This window comes from Phascolarctos cinereus, unplaced genomic scaffold, assembly GCF_003287225.1.
Source record: "Phascolarctos cinereus isolate Bilbo 61053 unplaced genomic scaffold, phaCin_HiC Scaffold_1;HRSCAF=81, whole genome shotgun sequence".
NCBI classification, from domain to species: Eukaryota; Metazoa; Chordata; class Mammalia; order Diprotodontia; family Phascolarctidae; genus Phascolarctos; species Phascolarctos cinereus.
The window spans coordinates 214,399,961-214,422,391 of NW_027555514.1; the positions used below are offsets into that span (position 1 = coordinate 214,399,961).

Below are 22,431 nucleotides of genomic sequence, written 5' to 3' on the forward strand. Positions count from 1 at the left end.
AAGCTTGGAAGCTTTTATCCCAGTTGGCTCACTCCTCGGGTAGCCTGGTGATCCTTCCTGCTGAGGGCCAGATTTAGTGTGAACATGCAATAGGCTTTAGCCCAGTTATAGCTCAGAACTCCTGAACTCAAGAACCTCTCCCAGGAGCAAGGATTACTCACAACACTGGACTAGGGATTATCTCTTAGCCTTCTGTAGCCTGAACCCTCAATTTCCTCATCTTTAAAATGGGATTGATAATACTCACACCATCTGCCTATGTTCATGGGACTTAGACCTGGAAAGTACCTTAAAGATAATGGAGCCTTTTACAGAGAGCCTCCAAGAGGGGAAGTGACTTGTTGAAATTTACAAAGTTGATAAGTTTCAGGGTCAGGAATCAAATCTAGGTTTTCTAACTTCAAATCTAGTTCCCTTACTACTATCCTATGTTGCTCCAGAAAAGTATTTTATAATAAACTTTAAAGGCTATATGAGAAGCAAGGTAGTGCTGTGGATAGAGATCGCTTGAGTGTCAAGGGGACCTGGATTCAGACCCTGCCTCTGATAATCCTGGGGCTGTGTGACCCTGGTCAAATTACTTAACCTCTCTGTGCCTCTAGCTATTTGTAACAGAAAAGGTGCTGACCGCATTAATAGGGGGAGTTCATCCCTTGGAGCTCCCTACATCAATGATATCACAAGACTGGCTTTAAAAAAAAACTATATAAATGTGGGCTATTTTTATTTGGTTGCCGTTGAACTCTCGCTTGACCTGGTTAGTATCCTGTTTACTATCTTGGAGGTGGACCACACCCTTTCCCTAGGAGGGTTCCTTCCCTTGGCGCCTGCCTGCTGATGGCTCCTCCGGTTCAGAGATACCAGCCTCATGTCCTCTGCTGGAGTTGGATTTTGGACAGCACGTCCCAATCTGCAAGACTGGTTAATGCAAGATCTTAGGAAAAGATTCTCTGGGCCAGGGCCCAGCACTTGGTGTTTCTGGGATTATCTGCAAGTTTTTTCTTTTATCTACCCTCTTTCTAATGTAGGGTAAACTCACTTAAGCCCACTTCTGGTTGTATCTGTAAATGGAAAAGGAAGCATCCAATGGTGATATTGGAAGACAGAGAGAAATATAGAAGGGATGGGATGCCATGCCTGGAGAGCTGGCTGGTATTTTTGAGGTTCCAGAGAAGGAACAACAGTTTCTAGGAGGGATTCAGTATTTGACTTGTTCCTTTTTCCTGACCGGAGGCAGCTACCATTGTTTCTACACATGTGTCTATACAGTGTTTCTACCATATGTCTACACAACAGTATCTCAACCAAGTACAGATGATGAAGGAAATGTGGCACAGTGGAAGGAACTCAGGGTTTAGGGTCAATGGATCTGGGTTGGACTCTCGGTTTTGTCACCACCTACTTCTGTGACCTCAGGTCATTTCTCTCAGCCTCAGTTTCCTCCTTGTGAAATGAGGGGATTCAAATAGACCACCTAAGGTCCCTTCCAGCTCGAAATCTGTGATCGTAAGGGTAGGTTCTCACAGGGACAGAGGAGATGCAGAGAGAGGGGTGGCATCAGTCAGGGGAAGCTTCCCTGGGAAAGTGTGTGGTGCAAGAGGGGAGGAAGAGGCTGTGAAGGGAGGGGGCCACAGATGGGCATATTGTATTGCCCATCATATCAAATGATGTTCTCACCTGGAGAGGTGTGGATCAGGGATGAGAGGGAGGCTGAGTTGGACAGTCATTGGGCAAGGCTGGGAATCGGTGGGTCCCCATGATGTGGAGACCTTTGGTTTGGGGCTAGTCTTGGCTGGAGGGGAATCATCTTGCAAGGCTACTCAAGAATGGCTTTGTCCTGGGCTCTCCCAGGGAAATGGGGAAAGATTGTAGTCATTAGAGACTGCTGATGAGGTCTGTGGAGACTGGAGACAATGGACCTACTGAAGTATAGCTAAGACCATGCGCTAGGTGCTGCTGGTGGAGGTGGAGGGTGGGAGTGGATGGGGAGGGGGCAGATATCAGATCTGACACTTATTAGCTGTGAGACCATGTACAGGGCACTTATTTTCTCTGAGCCTCAGTTTCCTCATCTGTAAAATAGGAATAACAATTGTGGGACCAACTCACAGGGTCTTTGTAAGACTCAAATGAAAATAACATATGCACAGCGCTTTGCAAATTTTAAAGTTTAAAGTTCCTCAGGCTTGCAGCCTGGGTGTCAGCCTCAACTGTTTCCTATTTCTTAGCCCCCTTCCCCCCACTTACAGCCGATCTGTTGCCAAGGCCTGCAGATTTCGCCTTTGCAACATCTCTTGAATATGCCCCCTTCTCTCCTCTAACACTGCCACCACTCTGCTTCAAACCTTCCTCACCACACACCTTGATTACTGCAATAGCTTGCCGGTGGGTCTGCCTGCCACAAGGCTCTCCTTACTCTATCCTCCATTTAGTCACCAAAGCTCAGGTCTGACCATGTCATCCTCTTATTCAACAAACTTCAGTGGCTCCCCATCATCCCCAGTACCAAATACAAAGTCCCCTGCTTGACATTCAAAGCCCTTCATAACCCTTCTACCCTTCTAGTCTTTTTCACCTCACTCCTAACCCTGTATGCTTCAATCCAGTGACACCATCCTCGCTGCTGTTTCATGAACCAGACATTCATCTCTTGGCTCTGGGCATCATCTCTGGCTGTTTCCCATACCTAGAATATGCTCCCTCTTTCCTGGCTTCCTTTGCCGCTGTTGCTGTTCTTTGTTTTTTAAGAGGATGTCACGGGTTTAAATTCCAACTAAAATCCCATCTTCCACAGGAAGCATTTCCCAACCCGGCTTGGTTCTCACACCTTCTTTCTCAATTATTTCCCACATATGGCTTGTTTGTACATATTTTCACTGTCTCCCCGTTAGATTGTGAGCTCCTTAAGGACAGGGACTAGCTTTTGCCTCCTTTGTAAGCACAGTGCCTGGGGCAGCTAGGTGGTGTAGTAGATAGAATGCCAGACCTGGAGCCAGGAAGACTCCTCTGACCTCAGACACTTCCTAGCTGTGTGAGCCTGGGCAAGTCACTTTACCCTGTTTGCCTCAGTTTCCTCATCGGTAACGCAAAGGAAATGATAAAAACCACTCTAGTATCTTTGCCAAGAAAACCCCAAATGGGGTCACAAAGAATCAGACATGACTGAAACACCTTAAGTATTTATCGACCGTCTGTCTAAAGTGCTATAAAAATGTCAAGTTACTATGAATGGGAATGTCTGTCTGAACTCAAATGTGAACCTGTTACAGTCCCAAACCAATGGCTAATTAACAAGACACCATGAAGGTCAAATTAATTCCACATATCGGGGTTGCCAACACATTAATTCAACAAATATTTTTTAATCACATTTTATGGGGAGGGGATCACCATATCGTGCTAGATTCCTTGAATCCAAAGAAGAATAAGAGGAGGTCCCTGACTTCACCCCGTCCAGGAGGGGAGAGAAAACATGAACACAAACAGCTATGATAAGAAATAGTCAGCCGTAAGTGATGACATCTCCCAAGCCCCCAAGTGTAGTATTCTATCCACAACTCTGGAATGCTGATAGCTCCACATTCTCCTTCCTACTCATCCTCCATTATCCTAATGAAAAACTGACAGATAGGGGCCTGGGCAATAGGGCTGAGCACAGGGCTTCAGGAATAAACCCAAACTTTGTTTTCGGGACTGGTGATACGGCCCGTGCTATCCTGTCAGTGAGAGGTAGATTTTCTCAATTCTGGACCCTGAGCAGGCCACCCCTCAGGTCTGTCATCTGGGACACCTGCCAACTGCTCTGTCAGGATAGTTTTATTTTATCCTTTGTCTGCCCTGGCTGTTATTCCCCCTTGATATACCGCTTGCCTCCTCTGAGGCACGTTCAGCTCCCAGAGATGAAGACTCCAGGTGACGGCTGCTCCTCACCTGCCTAGCATCTGCCCTGCTACGGGACTGCCCAGAATATCAGATCTGAGATTGACAGTCCTCCCTCTTCCATGTTTCCATTTGAACTCCCTGAAACCAAACCCAGACATGGGAGGCAGTGAGGTACAGTGAAGGCTGGAGGAACTGGGTTCAAATTTAGACTCTGACTCTTAGTTGTGTGACCTTGGACACGTCAATATATCTCTTTAGGCCTCAGTTTCCTAATTTTATTAGAAGAGGGGATTAGACTGGATGGCATATAATGTCCCTTCAAGCTATGTTTTTGTTCCTTTGTCATTCTCTTTCTCCAGTTTACACCACTTCTCTTTACCTCTGATTGTCCCACAAATATTTCTGCCTATCTTGGGTACCCATCCATCTCCTTTCTACGAGCTCATATCCTGCTCTTCCAAAAATCTGCCTCCTTCAGGAAGCCTTCCCTGATTTGTCCCATTTACCCTAGGTGGTCTGTGTCCCCCAACCACTGAAGCCTTCCATTTTATACTCTGTTCTTGACTCGATACTTTGTGTGAGGCTTGCCTCTCTCACCAGACTGTAAGAGGACCAGGGTTGCTTAGGGATAGGGTAAAATTGTTTAGCACAGAGGAGAAGCTGAGCTACTAGCTCTTGGGGACTGGCTGTGAAAGTAACCCCAATAATGTTCTTTGGGTTCACATGACTCTAGGCCCTGGGGCCTGGCAGCCCTGCCAACCAGTCCTGACTTTCCTCCTTCTCACTGGGGCTCTTTGCTTAGGTCTCATTTACTGTTCTCAAGTCTCAAGTCTGGGGTCTTCTACAGATTCCCCTCTGCTCTTGGGCTAGAAGAAGTTGTATCTCCCACATGGATCTCTCTTCACTTCCCTTTTCTGCTGGCCACAACCTTTTACAGATGTGTGACCTTTAGCCCTCTAGAGGTCAAATTGGCCATATACCTGTCTCAGGGCAAGGCAGTGGTTTCTTCAGCCTATATGCCAGGAGAATTATGGGGACAGGATTCAGCTGATGCTGTTTGATTATCTCAGCTTTATAGCTTTTGAAAAGTTCTAGCTAAGGTCTTTCTCAAGTCCACCTCCTGTAGTGGTCATAGCTAGATTAGTTCATATAGATCAGAATATATGTGTGTGTGTGTGTGTGTGTGTGTGTGTGTGTGTGTGTGTGTGTGTGTGAGAGAGAGAGAGAGAGAGAGAGGAGAGAGAGAGAGAGAGAGAGAGAAGAAAGAGAGAGAAAGAGAGAGAAAGAAAGAGAGAAAGAGAGAAAGAAAGAAAGAGAGAGAGAAAGAGAGAAAGAAAGAAAGAAAGAAAGAAAGAGAGAGGGAGGGAGGGGGAGGGAGAGAGAAAGAGAAAGAGAAAGAAAGAGAGAAAGGAAGAAAGAGAGAGAAAAAGAAAAAGAAAGAAAGAGAGAGGGAGAGAGAGAGAAAGAGAAAGAAAGAGAGAGGGAGGAGAGAGAGAGAGAGAGAGAGAATTAATTTGGGGAAGAGTGGAGGAAGGGGAATTGCTTCTCCCACCGCCATACTGATCTCCCACCTTCCTTCCCGGGGCAGGAGTCCCATGTTTATGCAATGGGTGGGGAGGGAGGAGACACATAAAGCTCTCTCTCCTCCACCCATGGTGTACAGACAAATTTTCCCTCCCAGAAGTTCTGCCTTCCATGTGACCTCAGGCTCTTATGTTATAACCCCAGTTAATTTTACTCATGAAGAATATTTGAATGAAGCCAAGTGCTCTCAAGGTGAAGGGACCTCCGGTCTTGGGACTGGGAGCCCATTCGCTCCCTTAAAGAGCCCCATGTTGTCATAGTGGGTGGGGAGGGAATCAGGATGTGAATGTCTGTCCCCCACCCAGTAACTCTCCAAAGAATCTTCTTTTCTGGAGGCCTCCTCCCTTGATGCCCGTGCTGGGAACAAAAGGGCTGGGAAAGGCAACTAATCCAGGCCCAATGAGGTGCCTCTTTAGTCGTCTCCAGTAGGCCGAAGGAATTCACTCCAAGCAGGGATGGGCTACTCCCGGGCCTCTTTCACTAGGGTACAATCCCCTGCACCCCAGCCCTAGGCTTAGCTTAGGTCCTGCCTGGGTGGTCCTTCTCTGACCTTGGGAGGATACAGGCCAAATGAGGGGCTCTAGGGTGTAGGACTGACTTGTTCCCTCAGGCCAAGGTGGGAAACTGATCTTTGTAGACTTTCTTGGATTTACGCCTCTGAACACTTTGTGCCCTAGCCTGGCATTCCAGAGAGAGGCTGTCTGACTCTGGCTATGCGATCCTTTTGGCGGGGTGTGTGTGTGTGTGTGTGTGTGTGTGTGTGTGTGTGTGTGTGTGTGTGTGTGTGTGTGTGTGTTGGGGGATGGGGAAAGTAAGGGCAAAGGGATTTAGAGGTCTCCTTACCCAGTTTCCTGCCCTTATCTAACTATGCTCTTCATTCTGTGACTTCCTGGCTTGGCAGCTTTCCTAGGCTGTGAGGTCCTCTCCCCCATTCCTTTCCCCTCCCTGGTCACCTCCAGCTGCCTGGAAGGACTGTGGAGGATTCATCTATCTCTTTGCTTCTAGGAAGGAATGTGCTCTGTTCAGGAAGGATGAGGAGCCCTCGCTCCCATGGTTTGGCTGCTAGCTAGCCTGCCTGCAAGAAGCCATATGGCACTCATGGTATCCAAAAGCTTCCTCCTAACCCTAGAATCCTTAGGGACTGGTGGAAATTATCTCAGTCATCTCTCTGCCTTCAGGCAGCACAGATGAGAGGTGAGTGCCTCTCTGCTCCTATCTCTAGAAGCAGACATTTCACAATCTCCTTCCATCTCCTTATCCTGACAGGCCTTCTTACTGTCTTACCTCAGTACATTTCCTTTTGCCTTGTACTCAGGGAGCACTAAGGATCCATTCATGGACCATTCCCCACTCCACTCCTCAAATGGTGCCCTTTTCACTGACTGATAGGCAGGGTGGGTGTAATGGAAAAGCCACGAGAGAATATGAGTTCAAATCACTGCCCTATTGTTTCTGTGACCTGGGACAAGTCACAACCTTAGGAAGCCTCAGTTTCTTCATCTGTAAAACGAGAGCCTTGAACTAAATGATCTCAAAGATCCCTTCTGGCTCTAAATCTATAATTCCCTCAAAAGATAGTCTTAATTTTCTAATCTGTAAAATGGGTATAACAATACCCCCATTTTACGGGTGGTGCCTATGTCGTAGGGTTATTGCGAGGATAGAATGAGAGCGTGTGTCTGACGTGCTTTGCAAACTTGAAAGTCTTAGCTATACGTCAGCGTGACTGTTATGTTTTGATCGTTGTGCTATGACCCAGTCTGTCTTTTTTCTCTTCTCTAGAGGAAATAATCTTTGCTCCCTCTGATTCTTCTCCTAGCTACTATTCCCTTGCTCTCTTGTCATCGCTGAAGCTCCCCTCTCTTGCTCCTTGTCCCCACCCATCTCCTTAATTCACCTTGAGGTAGCTAGGTGGCACAGTGGATGCGGAGCTGAACCTTCTAATCCAGCTCCAAGAAGTTCTGAGTTCTAATCCAACCTCAAACGCTTTCTAGCTGGGTCGCCCTGTGACAAGCCATTAACCTCTGCCACAGTTTCCTCATCTGTAAAATGAGGGTGGTGGAGCACCTATTTCCCAGGGTTGTTGAGATAATCTAGGTGAAGTGTTTTGCAAACCTGAAATCACTATAGAAATATCAGTTATTGTTGTTATTTTAACCATGGGGGAAGAAAGAGGGGATGGAGGTAAATGCCTCAGACTCCTCTTATCTATCTATCTATCTATCTATCTATCTATCTATCTATCTATCTATCTATCTATCTATTCATTCATTCATTTATCTATCTATTTATTTATCTATTTATCTATCTATCCATTCATTCATTCATTCATTCATTTATTTGTTTATTTTTTGTGAAGCAATTGAGGTTAAGTGACTTGCCCAGGGTCACACAGCTAGTAAGTGTTATGTGTCTGAGGCCGGATTTGAACTCAGGTTCTCCTGACTCCAAGGCTGGTATTCTATCCATTGTGCTACCTAGCTGCCCCAGACTCCTCACATTTAAAAGGTGGCAGGGAGTTGGGTTAGAATTCAGGGGTGGGGAACCTGTGCCTTCAAGGCCACTAATGGCTCTCTAGGTCCTCAAGTGTGGCCCTTTGACCAAATCCAAACTTCACATTAGTAAGTCCTTAATAACAGGATTTGTTATGTAAAACTTGGAGTCAATCAAAGAGCCACACTTGAGGACCTAGAGGGTCACATGTGGCCTTGAGGCCACAGGTTGCCCACTCCTGGATTAGATGATTCCTAAGTTTTTTCTACCTTTATTATCTGTGCTATTTCCTCCCTTCCCTCCATGAGTCTCCAGCTTGCAATAACGTACCCATCCCCTTTCCTTCAGAGTGTTCCTGTAGCTTTTTAGGGTCTCCTTAGTTTCTGCAGACCTGTCCCTTTCCCACTCCCTTCCCTTCTCAACACTCTTGTCTTCAGGAAACCTGCTCCGACTAGCCCCCACTCCCACCTCCAACCTATAGTGAGTTAGTATTCTGTCCAGTTGCTCTGGGTTTTGTCCATTTTCCGTATCAGCTCTGGGGGGTGGGGCAGGGACCTCTCCTTCCTGTCATCTATAATGGAACTACACATTCAAAGAGAAGGGAGAGGGAGGAGAGTAGTCAAGATAGGAGGCAGACAAGCAGATTGTCTTTCCAGAGTTGTAGAATCAACGGGGCCCCTTCTTGGCCAAATGCCAACCAACACTCATAACCCTGAAGGGAACCTTGGGGCTGTGGGAGTTTAGGCCATAACTTCCCGGAAAAAACATTCCAAAGGCAGTTTCCTCAACCCCAGCTTCTGGGGCGCAAGCTCCCTGCCTTTTGGGGTCGTCCTGCCCAGTGCTCTATGAACAAAACTCTAGCTTCCTCTTTGCTGATGGCAACAGCTCAAAGTGATATCAATGTTGGCATTCAAGGGAGAAAAGTCACCCATCCTGGCCAAATTACATAGTTCCGTGAAGCAATACTTTTCAGGGATTAAGCCGGGATTGAAGAGGAGAGCTCTGCAGGGACCTGCCCCCCATTTACAAATTGCTTGTCATTGGAGGGAAATTACAGTTTTGGGGCTTATCAGTTGTTAGGAGATGGCAGAAAGTTCTCACCTAGCTAGACATTTGTTCTTTAGGGAGGCAGCTGGGTAGAATAGTGGCTAGAAGACGGGGCTTGGATTCAAAATAAAACTAAGTTTGAAACTTGTCTCAGACATTTACTAGCCATATGACCCTGGACAAGCCACTTAACCTTTGTCAACCCCATCTGTAAAATGGAAATAAGAATAACACCCACCTCACAGTGTTGTGAATATATGATATATATATATATATATATATATATATATATCATCATATATATATCGTACACATATATAAGTAGATAGTGTATATATGAATAATATATGAATATATGTAAGGAATATATATGAGGTCTATGTATAATATTTGTAAATAAAGTGTTTTGTAACTCTTAAATGCTAGCTATTATTACTGCTGGTCAGTCTTCCTTCTCTGCCTCAAATATATGCAGAAGAGACTCTGATGGGGGAGAAGGGACTTCCACTAGAATGTATAGTTTGGGGAGCAGACAGACAGTTCTGGACCTCAGTGCTGAGAGGATGGGGGGCAGAGCTGGGGAATGAAGGGAGGATTAGCCAGAGAAGGCTTTTGGGGAGGCAGGGAAGTAGGGGCAGGGAATGGTGATATTTGGAGCAGGAAGGAGAAAAAAACGGCTTCTTAGTAGGAGGGCTCATGGTCCTTACCCTAAGGGACCAGATCTGAAAGGGGAGCCAGACAGAGATTAATGACAGAGGACCAAGCGCAGGCTATGGATGTGGGGGCTGAAGATGCCCAGAGCCAAAGTGGGGCTGGATTTCTGCTGTAACCTCACCAGAGCTGGGGGCCTGGCTGGAGAGCTGAGGAACTGGGAAGCCTCGTGCTGGGCTGTCTCCTATAGCCCAGCATCACCACCAACATTCCTATCCCCTGACATGCCTGAGGCAGCATCCTCATCCGGTCCTGCATCTTCCTTTTGGCTCGGGCTTCCTGGGCCCGCCTCAGCTCAGCAGGTAATCACTGGGGCTGGCCGAAGAGGACCAAGAAGGATCATACACCTCTCCAGGGTTATGAAAAGGGGACAGGAACAGAACCACCGGCTCCTGAGGGGTGGATGGACGGAGATTGGGGTTTGGGTTGTACTGTGCCCTGCTTGACAAAACCCTGCCTCGACTTTTACCCCACAGCACAGGATCAGGACTTTGAGTAAGGAAGACCTGGGTTCAGATCCCACCTCAGATGCTTACCGGCTGTGTGAACCGGGGGAAGTTACTTAACTGCTCTGTTCCTCAGCTTTCTCATCTGTTAAGTGAGGGTATTAGTCTTGGTGGCCTTTAAGACCCATATGCAGAAGAGACTCTGATGGGGGAGAAGGGACTTTGACCCAGAATGTGCACTTTAAAGTCCTACAAATGCTCTTCCGTTCCATCCACCATGCCCAGGTACTATGGCCAAGACACTTTATTAAACCTGTTTTCCCTTGTCCCAGACATCCTTTAGGAACAGCGTGTGCTGTCCCTTCTTCCTTCTAAGTGCTTGGATGGAGCTGGGAAAGTCCCGCCCCTTCTCAGAGACTAGTTTGGCTAAGTATCTTGCCTCTCCATTGGCTGGTGAGGGATCCTAGGGGATGCTCAGAGCCAGGGCAATGGGGAGGAGGAGCTAGAGGCCAAATAAACCCACTTGGCTGTTCCATGCGTCCCACTTTGCAAAGTCTCCAAGTCAGCCAGACAACGCCACTGTCCCTTTATCCTCAGATAAAGTTACAAAAGAAGCTGACTCAGACAGAAGCTCCCTTCCTGCCTCTTACCTTCCCAATTAAAGAGGCAAACTTGTCATTGAGTGTCTTCAGCTCCTCTTTCTCCTGATTCTTCTGTTGCTGGATGGCAGGGTCCACCTTGATGTCCAAAGGCACCAGGAGGCTGGGGTTCACGGTCACCGGCTGGAAGGTGCCTCTTGGCCCACAGCTGGTGAGGCTGCGAGAGCTGAAGCTGGGGCTGGGCTCCCCACAGCCATTCCATCCCAGGGAGCCTGGTCCAGCGCTCCATACTGAGGCTACGCCGCTGCTGCTGAGGCTGCTGAAGCCGACGCTGGACTGGCAGGCCATTTTGCCCCCCCTGGGGGGCAGGGAGACCGGGCACCCAAGGGAGTGCCCTGGGTGAGAGGGATGTGGCAGCCGGGGTCTGGCGGCCGTTCCTGTCTCTACTAGGCAGGAGAGAGCTGGGTAATGAGGAGCAAACACCTGTTGTGCTGTGCTCATTACCTTCTCGGGGAGGGCGTGACGCCTCCCAGCCAGACCAACCTGTTAGATGATATAGCTCCCTCTTCCTCCTCCCTCTCCCCTTCCCTCCCCCTCCAGCTCCCTGAATCCTTCCCCTCCCCTCCTGAGGTAGCTTGCTATGAGTGGGTTGTTAGGCTCCCAAACAAAACCCAGGTCAGGCTCAGGATGGGGGTGGAGGGGAGGGGAGGAGCCTTAAGGTGGGTGGGTGGGAGAGAGGAAGGGCAGACACAACAAGGAAGGAGAAAGAGAGAGAAGCTCTCACCACAGACCTCAGTGGCATACCTGAGGAGTGACGTATTAAAACTCACATACTTCTGGAAAAGCTGAGCCCTGAAAAAGGCTGTGCCCTGGCCCTGGGCTCTCAGGTGTGGATGGCGGCCCCTCAGGTGCCAGGTTCACAGTGAAAAACAGCTTCTAAAATTATTTATTTTTCACTGTCAAAGTTTTTACTCTTTCCTTCCCTCCTTTTATTCTTCCTCCTATCACCTTTCTATTCCTTACCTATCCCACGCCTTGAAAGTAAAATAGATATAAAAAAGATATTTTCTGACCTCAAAGGGTTTCTAAATCAGTGACCAAGCCCTCCTGGATGTTTTCTCTTCATTCTATCAGTTCCTGAAGTCCCCACTTCCATGATAATTTTCTTTAGCTTTGCCCAGATGAAATAGAATGGGCATGGAATTCTACCTTGGTGACTCAGTCTTCTTTTGCTCTCCACCTTGGTGATACAGTCTTCCCTATTCTGTCCTCACTGACCACTCCTGCTGAGGCTTCTTAAATGTCATCCACATGTCCATAGCAGACTTGGGTAAGCAGAGGCTGGGCTCTGGGCAATCCATTCTCAACTCAGCCCAGCTCAGCATCCCACTCATGAGGCAACCTTTTTGGGACAACAAGGGTACTCATGAAGAGAAGAGATGCTTGAGTGCATAGAAAAGAACATGACTCAGATGAACTGGTACAACATCTAAGAAACTTGGATCTATTAGCCTAAGAGCCTGGGATGGCTGCTTTGCAAAATAGAGAAACTCACCCTCGTAACTCTGCTGTCCCTCTGCCTACACGATGGGGGAGTGAAGAAGCATTTATTAAGCACCTGCTGTGTGCCAGGGACTGTGCTAGTGCTTCACAGGTATTATCTCTTTCGATCTTCACAACAACCCTGGGAAGTGGGAGCTATTATAGTTCCCATTTTACATTTGGAGGAAACGGAGGCAGGCCAAGGTTAAGTGACTTGCCCAAGGTCACACATCTAATTGGTATGATATCTGAGGCAGGATTTGAATTCATGTCTTCCTGACTTCAGGCCCAGTACTCTGTCTCCTGGGTTACCTAGCTGCTTAAATAATCCCTGGCTATCTTCTAGAAGGAGACAGGGAACACATATGAGGGGTCTCAGATTTGGCATCCAGCTATTGTGTTCTTGATGTAAGTAGAGTGGAGGCAGGGTATAGAATCAGAAGATTTAGGTCTGAGCCGCAGTTTCAGGGTCAATTACTCAATCAACAATCATTCATTAAGTGCGGCTAGGTACTAGGCATTGAGGAAGTATCCTTGCCCTTAAGGAGCTTACAGTCCATTAGGGGAGATGATAAGTATTCGCAAAATAAAAGCAAGGTGAATTTTTGTTAGAGAGGGTACTGGCATCTGGGGTGACAAAGAGAGGCTTCATGTAGATGCTGTTTGGGCCTCGCCCAAAACCGAGCTCTCTGAGCCCCAGACCTAAGCATGACAAGGGAGGGTGGATGAGCCCAGAGTGTTTCCTAGGATAAAACACATCCTGATCTAGTGACCCAGATTCATTGTCTTCTAAATGCTTTAGTGTTATCTGTGCTGAAGACCTCAGATAACTTGCAGCAAAAGCTGTGACACAAGACTTCTCCACAAGAGGTACGCACAGTACGAGGGCCTGTGGAGGCAACCTCAGAGTCAGAGAGAGTGTGAATTAGCTCCTGAAATCAGCAGCTAATCAGGTGCCCTTCTCTCTTATTGTGGTATACCACACACCAGTTCTTACAGGCACGAACAGCTTACTGGTGTGAATACCCCACACTCATTTTCTTTAATGCAAGTTAATCCCATTCCATTCAACAAACAGTTATTCAGGGATCACTACATGCAAGTGATTATGCCGGGGCTTACAAAGAGAAACAATCCCTGCCCTTAAATTTGATTGAAATTCATACCATATAGACACAGCCAAGCTAAGGAGGCGACTAGGTAGCTCAGTGGATAGAGCACTGGGCCTGGAGTCAGGAAGACCTGAATTCAAATCTTGTCCTCAGACACTTGCTAGCTGAGTGACGTTGGGCAACTCATTTAGCTCTGTTTGCCTCAGTTTCCTCTTCTGCAAAATGAGCTGGAGAAGGAAATGGCAAACTACTCCAGTATCTTTGTTAAGAAAACCCCCAAATGGGGTCACAAAGAGTTGGACATGACTGCAACAACATGTGAAAAAAGAGTCCTTCCCTCACTGCTGATGGGCAGAGCCTTTCTAACACAATGGAATGATGGTAAGTCAAAGCATTAACCCTGGAAGTTCCAAGGAAGACCCAGACTTGGAGCTTAGAAGGAAAAGGAAGGTGGGCCTCTAGGATTTAGAACTTCCAGCAGTTCTAACCATTCTAACCATTCAGTCCAACAAATGAGGAAACTAAAGTCCAAATAAAGAAAGTGATTTGTTCAAGGTCATACTGTTCATAAGCTGCTGAGGTAGGGCCAGAATCATGGTCCTAACTCCAAGTGCAGTGATCTTTCTGCTACCTCACAATTCCTCTCAGTCTGACTTTTAGACCTGGCCAACTCCCATGATGCCTCAAGCCTATGACCCTGAGTCTGGACTCTTCTCTGGTTTCAGCTCAACTCACCAGTGAAGCAGCTTGGTATAGAAGGGAGGGTACCAGATTTGTAATACCCAGGGTAACATCCAAGCTGTATGGCCTTGGGACTTCTGCTGACATCCTGTTCCATAGCTTCTCCATGGACCAGAGGTGACCTAGGGTTCCCACAGACTCTGGCAGCTGGGTATGAGTCCCAGCAGGTCTTTGTCTGAGGACAAGTCTAGGTGAGCTCAGAGATACTCAATACCAACATGGCAGCAAACACTTGGGAAGATCATCTTATTAGACTCTTTGAAGGTAGAAACTATCTTTCTTTCTTTTTTCATATTTATATCCCTTATTCTTAGCACATAATGACACGTAAAAAGTGCTTAGTAAATCTTAACACATAACAGAATTGTCAAGTTATATGTTACAGCCCATATGAAATATTTATAGAATTAAATTTAATTGACTCCTAGGGGCAGAGGTTCTGAATTTGGAGTAGGTGGAATTAAAAAAATTTTTTTAAATGATGATTTCCTTTGAAATATTATATGTTTTATTTTATGCATTTAAAAACATGATTCTTTGAAGGGTTCACCATAGCCTTTACCAGACTGCCAAAGAGGTCCAAGACACACACAAAAAATCATCAAGAACCCTAGTACTAAGTTATAGAAGTCTTTTAATGGGTATGAGTGAAGGATGTATTGCAATCAATGAAATAACAGATCTTTGAAGTTTTGAAGTGATTGAATTTGGGCAAGTCACTTGATGTGTCTGGGCCTTAGTTTCCTTCTGTATAAAATCAGGGAGGGATAGAATAAGCATTTATTAGGTGCCTACTATGTAACTTTGCTAAGCACTTTACAAGTACAAATGGTCTCTTAAAGTCTCTTTCTGATCAAAATATTGTGGTCCTATGTCTTGCTGTGTACGCCTGGGAATTTACCAGCAATCCCTAGTTGCTGTTGAAGTCCCTTTGATAATTCAAACTTTGTCTTCAGTGATTAAAAGGGATATATTGGGCAACTATGCTGAGTTTCGGATCATAGCTATGAGAGAAGCAGAAGGACCTTCTTTTTCTCTTCCCCCAGTTAGCTCAGGAAATGGTATCAGACTGTGAGGCAATATTGGGGTGTCTTAAGGTGAGATTGCTCTGTTCTTGCTTGATATGACACCTGGTCTTTGCAGGGGCTGTTACATACAACCTGACAATTCTGTTATGTGATTAAGATTTTTAAAAAATTTTGTTTCATTTTCTTTTGTTGCTGGTAAAGTCTTTTTTGATAACTCAGACTTTGTCTTCAGTGATTAAAAGGGACATGTAATATGTTGGATTGTCACTTCTCCCTTTGCCTTCCTTTACAAGACCCTACTCTTTGCACTCTGACCTTCAATCCCTTGACCCCTCAATTCTCTCCCAGGTGATCTTCCTTGCACTAGCCACTCTTTTCTCTTCTCATCAGCTTGACTCTTTGGTGAACCAGTTCAACTCTACACAGTCCTCCCTTGAATCTCTAGCCTCCTTATCATATTGCAGATTACATCCAGCCCAGCTTCAGCCTCCCACTCTGTCTCCTTTACTCTCTCACTTCCTATAGCTCACCATCTCTCCATTCTGTAGCTGAGAACTTTGTCTCATTCTTTATAGGAAAAAAATGAGGCTACTTGCCGTGAACTCCCTCTTCTCCCCTCTTCCTCATTTATCACTCAGGTACCTTCTGCCATTATCTTCTCCTTCACCTCTGTGTCACATGATGAAGTGGCCTTGCTCCTTACCAAGACTAACCCCACTACTTGTTCAAGTGATCCCATTCCATCCTGTCTCTTCCAACAGATTCCCTCACTCTGTCATCCCAGTTTTTTCCACTTGTTTTCAATCTCTCCCTCACCACTGGTTCATTTCTCACTGCCTGCAGATGTGCCTTTGCCTCTCATCCTGAAAAAAATACCCTCACTTGACCCTTTTATCCCCACTTATTATCACCTATCTCTTTTCTACCTTTTGTAGCTAAACTCTTCAGAAAGGCTTTTTATAACGAGTGCCTCTACTTTCTCTCCTCTCATAGTCTTCTCAACCCCTTATAATCTGACTTCTGACCTTATCACTCCACTGAAACTGCTCTCTCCAAAGTTACCAATGATCTCTTAGTTGCTAAATCCAATGGTGTTTTCCCAGTCCTCATCCTTCTTGTCTTCTCTGCAGCCTTTGACACTGTTGATCACTTTTTTTCCCCACAATAATCTCTTCTCTCTAGGTTTTCAGGACACCACTTTCTCCTGGTTCTCCTCTTACCTACCTGACAGCCTCTTCTCTGTCTCCTTTGCTGAATCCTTCTCCAGATCACACGCTGTTAAGTGTCCCTTAGGGTCCTGTCCTGGGGAATCTCATCAGCTCTCATAGATTTAATTACCACCTCTATGTTGACAATTCTACCCCTCCTGCCCCAATCTCTCTGCTGACCTCCAATCTCATATCTCCAACTGCCTTTAAGATATCATGAACTGGATATCCAGTAGATATCTTATATTCAGCATGTCCAAAACAAAACTTATTATATTTCTCACCAAGCCCTCCCTACCTCCTACTTTCTCTGTTACTGTTGAGGACAACACTATCCTCCCAGTCCCTCAGACTCACAACTTGAGAGCCATCCTGGATTCCTCTGTCTTTCTCTCTCTCTCTCTCTTTCCCACCCTTCCCTACCCCTTTATCCAAGCTGTTGCCAAAGCCTGTTGATTTCACATTTGCAACACCTCTCCAATATGTTCTCTGACACTGCTACCACTCTGGTGCAGGCCCTCATCACCTTGTGCCTTGATTACTACAATAACCTGCTGGTGGATCTGCCTACCTCACATCTCTCCCCATTCCGATCTATCTTCCATTCAGCCACTAAAGTAATCTTCCTAGAGCTCAGGTATGACCATGTCTGTCAATAAACTTCAGTGGCTCCACATCACCTCCAAGATCAGATACAAAATGCTCTGTTTGGCATTCAAAACCCTTCATAATCTAGCCCCCTCCTTCCTTTCCAATCTTCTTATACCTTACTTCCCTGTGGTTTCTCTTCAGTCTAGCAACAGTGACCATTTTATGAAGAAGATACTCCATCTCTCAGCTCTGGGCATTTTCTCTGACTGTCCTTTATGCTTGGAATACTCTTCCTCCTCTGCTGCAACTACTGACCCCCTTGGCTTCCTTTAAGTCCCAACTAAAATCCCACCTTTTACAGGTAGCCTTCCCCAGCCTCTCTTAATTTCCTTAGTTTCCTTCCCTGTTTCCTACTTATCCTGTATCTAGTGTTAGTTATTTCCTTTATGTATAGCTTGCTTTGTATATATTTATTTGCATGTTGTCTCCCCCTTTAGATTGTAAGCTCCTTAAGGGCAGGGACTATCTTTTGCCTTTTTTTTTTTGTATCCTCAGCACTTGGCACACTGCCTGGCATGTAGTAGGAACTTAATAAATATTTATTGATTGATTGAACTAAAATCTCACCTTCTACAGAAAGCCTTCCCTGACCCCCATTAATTCTGGTGCCTTCCCTCTGTTGTTTATTTCTATTTTATCCTCCTGTATATAGCGTAAGTGTGTGTGTATTTGTTTGCATGTTACAATCTTCATTAGATTATAAGCTCTTTGAGGACAGGTACCGTCTTTTGCCTTTCTTTGTATCCTCATCACTTAGCAAAGTGCCTGGCACATAATAGACACTTGAAAAAATTATCATTGACTGACTGACTGCTAGCCCTTCAAATACTTGGGAGACAGCTGTTGTATATTTTCCCTAAGTCTTTTTTTCCCTTTTTTCTTCCCATCTCCTTCAACAGAGCCTGGTTTAAGTCCTTTAAGGCCTGGATTATCTCCCTCTGGACACTTTCCATCTCGTCCATGTTTTCCCAAAAATGTGATGCCCAGTACTGAACACATGACTGTGGTTGTGATCAGACACCAGAAGGTTGGCAGGGCAAACAAAGCAGGTTGGAACTGCATTGAGTTACCTAATTGTCTCTGAGCCACATATTGACTTAGTTTTAAAATGTGATGTTATCTGTCTTGTCGTACTTTAATTCATTTAAAAAAAATATTTCCCAATGACATTTTAATCTGGTTCCGGTAGCAGTTGGGAGTGTTGTGGGCCACGTGGGCAGGTTTTATGTTGGCATCTCTGCTCTTGGGTACCCTGAAAAGTTGAGGTATCTCTTTCCTACTACCACTGGCTGGAGCCCCCAAAGACTGTGCTATGTTAGGTGCCATTGGCTAGTGCCCCAGTGATATTTTAAGCACTTAACATCAGTTAACTTTTACAAAGGGTTATTTATTTAAAGATATAGCAAGAATAAAGTACAAACTTCCCCCCTCCTAATACCTCCTCTGGGAGGAGTAGGCCCCAAACTTAGTTTAGTTCTTACATAGCACTGATCCCACCAAGTTCTTCTCAGACGGATGAGTCCTTGTTTTAGGCGACCGCAGGGCTGGGATCCTGAAGGTCAAATCCCAAGGTCACTTTTTGCTCCTTGAGACATTGATGCTATGCTGGCACTCGACCCCAGACTCTGCGATGCTAGGTACCAGAATGACTTCCTGACCTTTTGAACTCACAGTTAGAGGTTCCTAAATCTTTCACTTAAAGTACAAATGTAGGGGTCAAAGCCCTTTCACAGTGCCTCAGACAAGACCTTAGCTTAAAAAGGCCAGTCTATCCCTCTGCATCTGGGGCTATTGCCAGTTGTCCTGATCTATATTTTGCTACTGGATTCCTATTACTCTGGAGGAGAGAGTGAGGATGATGACTTTTCATAGCCTTGCCTCACTTAAATCCGATTCACTTGCAAGTCAAGACTTTACCCCACCTGATGGTTGTATTTTTACATTACAATATGGTACTGTACACGTCCCATAAAAGAAAAAGAAAAAATTCAGACCTCTTCTCTGGCACGTAGTAGGTGCTTGATGAATGTTTATTATTGATTGAACTAAAATCCCACCTTCTACAGAAAACCTTCCCTGATCCTCATTAATTCTGGTGCCTTTCCTTTATCATTGGATCAATAGACCCAAATGATCGTCTTTGATCCTGTCGGAGAAGGAAAGACAAATAACAACAACAACAACCATGATGACAAGGGAAGAAGGTCTGATGACTTCCCTCCTTGTGGTGATGCTTCTCACCCAACCCTGTGAGTGAAGAAGATGTATCACCAGAATGTAGCTGAAGGGGAAAGTTGAGGCTGACCAGCCTTTTTGAATACTTTTACAGCCAATCAAAGAACCTCCCCTGCCCCACATGGTTAGGAGATCACAACCATAGTCTCTCCAACGCTCTTCCCCTAACACACTATCTCAACTCTTTAGGAAGGAGGCTCCGTGATCTCTCACATGGAGAGAGACTGTCCCGTGTGCTCCTTTCTTGCGCCCATCCCCTTGATAGAATGATTGCCTCTCACGTGCTGACACCAAGCTTCTCTTAATGCTGCCCAAGATCATGTAAGCTCATTTCTCTGCCATGTTGTACTGTTGAATTTCACGTTAGCTAGCTTCTTTCCCTTTGTTTGTGTCAATGGGCATGGGGGTGGGTTCTTTTATCCCCACCCCAGCTGTAATCAGATCAATATTGCCATTACTACTCAAAAGAGGGGACAGCTAGATGGTGCAGTAGATAGAGCACCGGCCCTGAAGTCAGCAGGACCTGAGTTCAGATCTGACCTCAGACGCTTGACACTAGCTGTGTGACCCTGGGCAAGTCACTTAACCCCATTGCCTAGCTAAAACAAGACAAAACAAAAACTTAAAAAACAAACAAACCAAAAAACTACGGGAAAGAGTATGTCAATCAACTCTTATGGCTCCACTTAGCATCCCTATGACTTTCCAAACCAAAACACTCTTCCTCGACTACCATTTCCCCGTATGTTTTGTCTCCATCTTTTTGAATGTAAGCTCCTTGAGGGAAGGAATTGTCTTGCTTTTGCATTTGTATCCATAGTGCTTGGCATGGTGGGAGGGAGAAGGAAACAGGAGTTTATTAAGCACCTACTATGTGCACTGTTTTGAGCGCTTTATAGATATTATCTCATTTGATCCTCAGATCCTCACAACAACCCAGGTAGGTGCTATTATCATCCTCTTTCTGTAGTTGAGGGAACTGAGGCCAATAGAAGTTAAGTGACTTGCCTGGGGTCACACAACTACTAAGTGTCTGAGGCTAGATTTGAATTCAGGTCTCCCTGACTGCTCGCCCAGTACTCTATCCATTGCACTGCCAAGCTTGGCACATAGTAAGCACTTAAATGCTTTTTCATTTATTCATGAGTTTGTAATCCATTGTAAGTTTCATATCTTTTTAAATTAAAAAAATTTTTTTTTAAGCAATTGGGGTTAAGTGACTTGTCCAGGGTCACACAGCTAGTGTCAAGTATTTGGTCTGAGGCTGGATTTGAACTCAGGTCCCCTTGACTTCAAGGCTGGTGCTCTATCCACTGCACCACCTAGTTGCCCCAGTTTCGTATCTTTTTCATGAAAAGACTGTTTAGTCTTTATTTCATACTTGTAAAGCTGATTTTTTTTAAACTTAAGGATAGGACTTCCATTTGCCTCTTTTCAGTTCCATCTTATGTGAGTTCTTGTGTTCTATCTGATATCTGATTTCCATTAGTTACTCTGCCTGACTCCCATCATTCTCTCTCCCTGGTTGCTTGCTGGCATGCTTCTGTTCCCAAGGCCCCCGTCTTCAGCTGTGGGACAGGCTCTGTCCCTGGCTTTGGCTCAGAGGGGAAGCCCTGGGCCGTGACTCTGGGCCTCATGGAATTGACATCGGAGTCCAGCCTTTGTGGCTTTCTCTTCGGGCTTGGTGGAGTCTCCATTGGGTGCCACTGAGGAAGGTGTTGTACTGGCCTGCTCCGGCTGCCAAACAGGAACAGCAGGAGGAAAAAGCCCAAAATAAACAAAAGCCTACCAAATCACGAGTCCTCATTCCCTCTCCTCCCCCCATACAATCATATAAGAATGCTAGGGATGGAATTTCAGTCCAACACACATTATTATGCTCGAGGTTCTTTGGGAGGCACTGGGGATACAAAGTGGGGACTAGATTTCTAATTTAATTAGTACAGGGAACTCCCAGATGAAGAAACTTCCTGCACCATTGCAGGTAGGCACACACTCAGCAAAGTTAAGTGTCTTAGAGTCGTCTAGAGCACTGAGAAGTTAAGCAACTTGCCCAGGGCCACACAAAGCCAGGACTAAAACTTGGGTCTTTTTGCCTCCCAGGCTGGCTCTCTCTAACACTGAGCAGCCTAGCAACCAAGGATATCCACACAAAGCCCAACCCCTTTCACATTGTAGGGGTTAGGGGCACATTTCTGTGATTTGGAAAATGCACATAAAATATTTTTGCCCTCCCTTTGTACCAGAGAAGAGGTCTGCATTTTTTCTTTTTCTTTTATGGGGTGTGTACAGTACCTTATTGTAAAATTTAAATATTTGGTCATAGGCTCTGTGTTGTCTGTGGCTTCCACAAAACTCCCAGATTCCCATTTAATTTTTCATGCTGACCCCTGATATATCAGAACCCAGTGGGGAAAGTCACAATGTGGAAGAGATAATTGTAATTGCTGCCCTCAAGGAGCTTATGCTCTTTTTAAAGGAATCTTAGAGTCCAACCCTTCCAATGGGACATGAGTACCTTGGAGACAAGAACTACTTTGATTTTATCTTTGTTGCCCCCGCAGAGGGCTTAATAAGTGTTTGTTGAATTAATTGAATTGAATGTTACAGCTACAACGTAATACTGCATTTATTTTTTTCATTTATCATAGTATTTTATTTTTTCCAATTACACATAAAGACAAATTTTAACATTCATTTAAAAATTTTGAGTTCCATATTTTCTCCCTCCCTCTCTCACCTCCCTCCTCCCTAAGATGGTAAGTAATTTGATATAGGTTATATATGTGTAATCATGTAAAACATATTTCTATTATAGTCATGCTGTGGAAGAAGAAACAGACCAAAAGAAAAAAAAACCATGAAAAAAACAGAATGAAAATTGTATGCTTCGATCTGCATTCAGATCTTTCTCTGGATATGAATAGCATTTTCTATCATGAGTCCTATAGCCAGGAATACCTAAGTCATTCATAGCTGATCATCATACAATGTTGTACAGCAAATATTTATTAAGGGACTGCGAAGTACAGAGCACTGTGCTAGGCTCTTAATATAAAGTTTAGATCAGGCATGGTCCTTCCTAGGTACCCACTAGAGTGCTGAGCACTGTGTGTGTGTGTGTGTGTGTGTGTGTGTGTGTGTGTGTGTGT

The 22,431-nt window shown here is 45.4% G+C and overlaps 1 protein-coding gene across 1 annotated transcript in view; it reads right to left on the minus strand.

Moving 5' to 3' along the window:
• The window catches only part of KRT80 (keratin 80), a 33,391-nt gene extending 22,069 nt beyond the window's left edge, over nucleotides 1–11,322 (minus strand). The window contains exon 1 of the mRNA XM_020966281.2: nucleotides 10,814–11,322. Coding sequence (XP_020821940.1) covers nucleotides 10,814–11,263 — 450 coding nt within the window. The 5' untranslated portion in view covers nucleotides 11,264–11,322. The remainder of the gene's footprint in view (nucleotides 1–10,813) is intronic.
• Between the last annotated feature and the right edge of the window lie 11,109 nt (nucleotides 11,323–22,431).